This window comes from Malania oleifera, chromosome 13, assembly GCF_029873635.1.
Source record: "Malania oleifera isolate guangnan ecotype guangnan chromosome 13, ASM2987363v1, whole genome shotgun sequence".
Lineage (NCBI taxonomy): Eukaryota > Viridiplantae > Streptophyta > Magnoliopsida > Santalales > Ximeniaceae > Malania > Malania oleifera.
In genome coordinates, this window is record NC_080429.1 from 68844293 (window position 1) to 68851962 (window position 7670).

Genomic DNA, 7670 nt, shown 5'->3' on the forward strand with positions numbered 1-7670 from the left:
CAATGGATGCTTGAGATTGAGCTCTGCATGCGTTCAATCCAAACCATATGCCCTTATCCACTCACTGTGTGACATGTGGCTCATTAGTCTCGACCAAGACCTTAAACTGGTTCTTCCCCCAGACCAGTCAATGTTTATCTGGTTCGTCTTCCCCCGAACCGGTTCACGTTGGTTTTCTCCATCTCATTTGTTTATTACTATCTAAATATCTAGAAAATTCATAAAAAAATCACAAAATTCTCAAAAATCACAAAAACCTTTTCACACTTTGATTTCCATTGATTTTTGTAATTTTGAAGTTCGGGAAAAATCACGAAAAAATATTTTTCACACTTAGAAAAAATCACAAAAAACGTTTTTAGGCACAGGAAATCACTTTCATCCCGAACAAACTTCAAAAACCTCCTGGAATAGTATTTCCCTACTTAGAAAAACCTACAAATTTCGAAACCTCTGGGAACATATTTTGCATCCTATTTTCAATTTTCCTTCCCTATGATTGCAACCAAGGGCATAGACTCTTCGGAGTATTGATTTGTCCCAGTTATGAGGGAATACCTATGTGGTATTTTCATTCTTTTGATTTTTGAAAGGGAGTAATTTCAACAGGCTTATTAGATTTATTTTGGGATAACTTTTGATTAATCTGGTACCGTTCGTAAGAACGGGCGCGGAGGGGTGCTAATACCTTCCCCTCACGTAACCGTACTCCCGAGCCCGACTCTGGTTGCGCAGACCGTTTTTACCCCTAACGGGGTAGCAATCAAGTGTTCTAACCGTACTTCAAAAGGTTAATGGCGACTCCATCACACATCGTTTTTCACGAAAATCACATTTTCAAAATCACACTTCCAATCTTCCCAGTTAGCAGCCGAACCCATTTTGTGCCAAAAGAGTCGGTTCTCTCCGGGCCGGGTCCGGGACGTCGTGACACTTGATATGATTATTGGACACATGCATATAGTGTTTATTACTTTGATTCATAGAAGAGTGGGATTCTTTAGGGGTCAAAATACTCAGTGAGTTGGGTGATGACATTATGTGTATGGTGAACATTAATTATTGATGGAATCCACGTTTCGATATCGCGATTGATGATACCCCATTGAGGAAACTTATAAGTTTTGATTGTGTCAAACCCTGCAGGTAGATTTTGAATCCGGCATATCAAATAAGTTAAGTGGAAGGTTTCAGGGAATTAATATGCAAATTAATTAAAATTTCAGTAATTTAATTTAATAGACGGGTATCTGTAATCTTTACGTAGAGAGATAAATAAGCATTTAATAATAGGAGCTTGAAATTTAAATTTTGAATATGGTAGGGAGTGCAATTATAATTCTTTAGTGGTATGAATTATAATTAACGTAATTAAGGATGAATTTAGGTCGGATTAGGAATTCTTAATTATATGGGAAGCTCTAGTCATATTTGCCTAAATGTCCCTGCCGTAGCCTATATACATGCGCTCCATTTAGCAGGTAGGTGAGATGAAAAAACTCTCAGAGAGGCAGACGTTTTCATGAAAGAAGAAAACCCTAACAACTGCTTACGAGCCCACTCTCTCAGGAGCAAGACGTGTTCAAGGAATACAGTAGAAAATTCCTGGTCGTCTTCAAGAACTCGTTTTCGTACTTGTAGATTCATGATCAAACTAGACAGATCTCGCAGGTATAATCCTAATAACGTAATTAGGGATTGCATGATCTGATCATTTTTTTTGTTATCCGTATGCACTACAACCGGATCTTAGGGCTATTCCGCAAATCCCTTCACTTATTTTCTTTATTCCTCTCTATACGATCTATCCTTGGATTTCACTCTCCTTATTGAGATATATATATATATATATATATATATCCCTAGACCCTATTGATAGATGAAAATGAAGCAAAAGAAACCAAGAACATATTGATATTACATCTTGATCAATTTAATCTTTATAGTTTGTAAATAGATATATGAGTTAATTTTATTGTGAAGAGATGCAAAAAGACGAAAAAGAAATATATGAAACACATATACCCTCTTGGACTCGAACGTATATTACACTTATTAGAGGGAAGAACATGACTATTAATCGAGAAATGATTTAAGGTCCCAAAAAATGCATTCTAAGCATGTGACATTCGCGCTACACATGCAAGAGTGCGTGACCCATGTGAATGTAGAACCCACACTTATAGTCTGCCCATTTGTCAAAGTCTACTTTTTCTTTCCATTCAATAAGAAACAAACAGAAAAAATAGAAGCAAAGAAAAGATCAGCAGCAACTTATTATAATTCCAACCCGAGAAAAGGCATAGAAGAAGGAGTAATAATAGCACAGCAAGTCTCGCGGGAAGAACGATCCTTTCTGCGAGAGAATAAGTTGGTTAGATCTATCAGCGTGCGGCCTGCAGCTGTTGCTCTCCTACAGCTATATACTTACTGTTCTTCTTTCCCCATCTCTTTATTCTCACTCTTCATCTCTGGTTGAAAATTAACGATCCATCGACGATGATGGATTCCAACAAGTGTGTTCTGTTTCTGATAATCTGTTCGTGGGGGGCATCCCTGAGTTCGAGCGAAGACGGCGGCGGGATCTCGACGGCCGGAGACACACCGGGCGCAGTGCCGTGCGCGCAGAAGTTGCTACCCTGCCAACCGTACCTGCATTCTCCGTCGCCTCCCTCGTCCTGCTGCGCGCCGCTGAAGCGGATGATCTCCGACGACGCCCACTGCCTCTGCGCCGTCTTCAACAACGCTGCCATTCTCAAGTCTCTCAACATCACCCAAGCTGATGCTCTGAACCTCGCCAAGGCTTGCGGCGCTAATGCCGACATTTCTGTTTGCAAGAATGGTATATATATATATATGTATGTATGTATGCATGTATATTTGTTTTGTATTAACTTTGTTCCATTATATTGTAGAAGCTACGTCGCCAACGGGTTCACCCACTACTCCTGCAACTCCATCCGATGGTGAGTTCTACCCACAACCTCAATTATTTGGTCTATTAATGCTTTATATTTTCTTTCCTTTCTCTACTGTTTTCCCAGTTCAATGAGGTCTACTGGTGAACGAATACTTTGTTTGAGCCCTAGAGAGAATAAGGGGTAATGTGAAAAAATTAACTTTTTCATTTTTGGTTATTTAGAAAAGTGGATAAGAAAACTAAATATATACTAAATCAATGGAGAAAAATTCAAATTTGCACATTATTAATATTTATTTTTTTTATATTCAAAATTTCATTCTTAACTATATTGATATATATACAGAGAGAAGGCACAAAAGAAAATGAATTTTCTAATTTTTTCTTAAATAAAATTCTTAATTTAATAAAAGCACTTGTTTAGTTTTTTAAAGAATCACAAAAAAATCAACTTACTTTTTAATTTTTTAATATTTTCAAATAAAATTAAAAAATAATAAAAATTTTGGCTCTATTGTCATAAAATAGTTTTTTTTTTTTTTTTCAAAAAAAGGCATTTTGTTTTTTTTTTTTGAAATTTTCAAATCTATAAGAAAAGTTGAAAAATATCTTTGTATTATTTTCTAAAATTTTAAACTCTTATATAATTTTTAAAGAATTGAATAATTAGCTTTTTTTTTTTTAATAATTATCTTGAAATCTACAAAATAAAAAATTTGAAAATTACTATCTGCAACTAAATACTCTTTATTTTCTACATTTTCAATACAAATTTTTTGAAAAACTAAAAAGTAAATTAAAACATTATAATACTCTAAAAAATAAAAGCCAAATTAAAAATATGAATTATTTTATACAACTAAATAGACTTTATATTCTCTGAGCTCCAAGTGCAACTTAACGATCTCTCATTTTTTTTTTTTTTCATGCGCTAAACTAATGTCTCCTTCCATATCAAATAATTAATTTTATTCATTTTATTTTACTCTTTTATTTATTTATTTTATTTTTTTTAAAAACTAAAATGTGTGCAAGGTGGACATACTAATTTTATCAAAGGCTCCAATTTCAAGTCATTCCCAAGGTTCCACTAAAAGAAGGACATTTATAAAATGTCTTTAGAAGCTTGTTTTGTTTTTTAATATTAAAATTTGTATTGGTAGGCTTAAGGAAAGAGTGGGGTTGAAAAATGGAATTTTTAATAAAATTAATTTTTCATCAGGAATAGGAAGTGAAAACTTCAATTCTCATTGAAATTTGAAAAACGTAAAGAAATGAAAAAAAAAATGGAGAAATTTACTTTTGGAGAAAAAGTGAGAGACAAAATATAATATTACATCAATAAACAAAATTTGATTTTACACTATTAATTTTTTATTTTTAAATAATTTTTAACCATCTTAAAATAAAATTTTATTCTTTAATATTTGATATAGAGAAAAAAACCGATGAAAAGGAATTTCGTTCTTATTTTCTTTATATTTATTAATTGTTCCAAACAAATATTTGATATAAACATGGCTTTAATAAATTCATTTCTATATTTTTTTTCATAGGTTCTTCGAACAATTCTACAGGGAGTGCAACTACAAAAAATTCAGCCAGTTGGAACTATAATTTTAGTGCTTCTACTCTCGTTGCTCTCGTTGCAGCTTCAGTTATTATTTCAGCATTTTAATCAATTAGGGTTTTTAGATTCTAATAAAATAGCCTTTATTTATTTATGTTTTTGGAATTTGCAGATTTGACAGTTATCCCTTAAGCAACTTGGCTGCATGTTAGATTTTTTAAATTAAAATAATATATGTTTTCAATTTATTGTGTCTTTCTACCTTTTTCTAAAGAAAAAATATATATATATATATATATATATATATATATGTGTGTGTGTGTGTGTGTGTGTTTGTGTATTTTTGTGTGTCGATGTAAAATTTGACTGAGGTGTATTAATTTTGTCGATGATCACCTGCTACCAAAAAAAACGAGCTTGAGATACCCTTATGGAGTTATGGTCTTTGAGGACACTTTTTGATGTTTAGGTTAGAACATGATCTATAAATTTTATAATTGAGAGAGATGATTAACTCCACTAAGGAGACATTGAGTATTTACTTTTGTGGTATTTAAAATCCTAACTTGCAACATCCACCTCAATCAGAGTCATGTATTGCGGTATGATTGAGCGCTTCCTTTACCACACAAGAATATGATCATTATTTTTTTCTAAATGAAAAACTCTTTGTGCCCCAAAACACCTTTTTACCTATTAATTTTTTCATTGGATTAAATAAAGTATGATTTTGAGAAGAACATCTCTCTCTCTCTCTCTCTCTCTCTCCTCTCTCTCTCTCTCTCTCCTCTCTCTCTCTCTCTCTCTCTCTCTCTCTCTCTCTCTCTCTCTCAAATACTCATTAAACTTAAGAAACACAATAAAATATAGGTCATTTCCTATCTCAGATTCTTTCTCATTCCTTCCTAATATTTAAACTTGAATGTTTAACATGAATATTATCTCAAGATTAAATTGTCAGATTCTCTCCCTTGCACTATTTTTTTTTTTTACTATATTTGATTTTATTTGAAGTGCAGTTAATTACACTACATCTTAAGAAAGAGTAGTTCTATCTATGCATATTCAAGTAGGCCAAATTAATATTCTAATTGGATTCAATGACATGTTTATAATTAGTTGTATGAAAAAAATTTATTTGAAGTCAAAGGACCAAATTAACATTGCAAGTGAGCATGTTTACTTAAGAGTATCCTTCCAAATTGAATCTAATGAACTTCTAGTCATTTACTTGCCATAATTTGAGGAAGTAATCTTAGAAATTTGTTTAATGCTAGAGTTCTATGTCTTATATGATACTTTTGAAAAATGGAAAAGTTATAGGTCTAGATAAAATCCCAATTGAAGTTTGGAAATGCTTAACTAATAACGACTAGGTGATAACAAAATTATATAGTTAACTAATTTATTTAACACAATTATAAAAACTAAGAAAATGCTAGACGAATGCAGGAAAAACACTTTAATACCTATAAATGAAAGTAAATAAGATATTCAAAATTGTAATAACTATCATTGAATTAAACTTATGAGTCATATAGTGAAACTGTGGGAAATGGTAGTTGAACAAAAATTAAGACTAGAAACAAAGGTCTTAGAAAATCAATTTGGTTTTATGTCTGGGAGATCTACTACAAAAGTTATATATCTTTTAAGAAAATTAATGAAAAAGTTTAGGGAAAAGAAGAGGGACTTGCATATGATATTTATTGATTTAGAGAATGCATATAAAAGGGTACCTAAGGAAGTCCTATGGTGGGTTTTAGAAAAAAAGGGTGTATATAGTAGGTATATTGATGTTATTAAGGATATGTAAGATGGAGTAATAACTAGTGTTAGGACTATAGGTGGAGAGATTAGAGAATTTTAAGTCACAATAGGTGTATATCGAAGATTTGCTTTAATCCCCATTTTTTTTTTAACTTTAGTGATGAATGAATTGACTAGGAGTATCCAAAATGATGTTCCGTGGTGTATTTTTTATTTTTTTATTTTTATGATTTTTTTGTAGATGATATTTTCTTAATTGATGAAATTAGGGTGGAGTAGAGTCTAAATTAGATTATGAAGAGAAAGCTTTAGAATCTAGAAGCTTTAAGATAACTAGAAATAAAACAAAATATATGAAATGTAATTTCAGTAATGTAGGAGGAATATTGGAGACAAAGTTAAACTTGATGATCAAGAAATCAATGACACTAGTAGATTTCAATATCTTGATTCTATTATGCAAGCTGAGGGAGAAATTGAAGAGTATATAATGCATAGAGTTAAAGTAGGTTTGATAAAATGGAGAAGTGCTTCAAGTTTACTTTATGATCGTAGAATACCTTTAAAAAATTAAAAGGAAAATTTTATAGAATAACTCTAAAACCAGTTATGCTATATGAATAAGAATGTTAGACCACTAAGAAACAATATATCCAAAAGTAAAAGTTACTGAGATGAGAATGCTTAAATGGATGAGTGATGTGATATTAAAAGATAAATTAAAAATGAATATATTCACGACAAGTTAGGCTTAGCTCTTGTAGAAAATAAGATAAAGGAGGGACGACTTAAAGGGTTTGGACAGTTGCAACGTATGCCACATAGTTCACTAGTGAGGAAACGTGAGTTAGTTACTATGAGTAGCAGTAGAAGGAGTAGGGGTAGACCTAAAATAACTTGGAATAAGATAGTAAAGATTTAATATCCTTGAATTTGTTGAAGAAAAATGTCCATGATCACATAAAGTGACGGAAAAGGATTCATGTAGTTGACTCCATCTTGTGGATTTTAATGATTGGTTTGTTAATGTTGTTTATTGTTATTTAAAAATATCTTTTTATCTTGAAACATTATTGGTTCGATTGCCTTAATTCGGATGATGAATGAGAAAGCATGAGATGAAATGATGGCTCCTGAAAGTTTATCGGAGTCACCACTGACCTATTATTTGCCCTAAGTGTGATTAGGTCGCCTAATTGCAGCTAATTTTTTTGATCTTTAATTTAAACCTAAGTCTAGGGAACCTATAGTCTTGGTCTGCACAACTGAAGTACTTTCAAGAGTATGATTATATGAGGGGAAGGTATCAACATCCCTTATACACCTACCCAACGAATGGTACCTAATTAGCCAATGATTACCGTTTTTTGAGTTTAATTAATCAAGACTCGTGACTCTTCCACACATATT

General features: G+C 32.0%; 1 protein-coding gene across 1 annotated transcript; it reads left to right on the forward strand.

The window, feature by feature from the left end:
• Positions 1-2308: 2308 nt before the first annotated feature.
• Positions 2309-4733, forward strand: LOC131146490 (non-specific lipid transfer protein GPI-anchored 3-like). The gene is made up of 3 exons (XM_058096122.1): positions 2309-2842; positions 2916-2966; positions 4477-4733. The coding sequence occupies exons 1-3, from the start codon at positions 2500-2502 to the stop codon at positions 4596-4598; spliced, it is 516 nt and encodes a 171-aa protein (XP_057952105.1). The 5' UTR covers positions 2309-2499; the 3' UTR covers positions 4599-4733.
• Positions 4734-7670: the final 2937 nt, after the last annotated feature.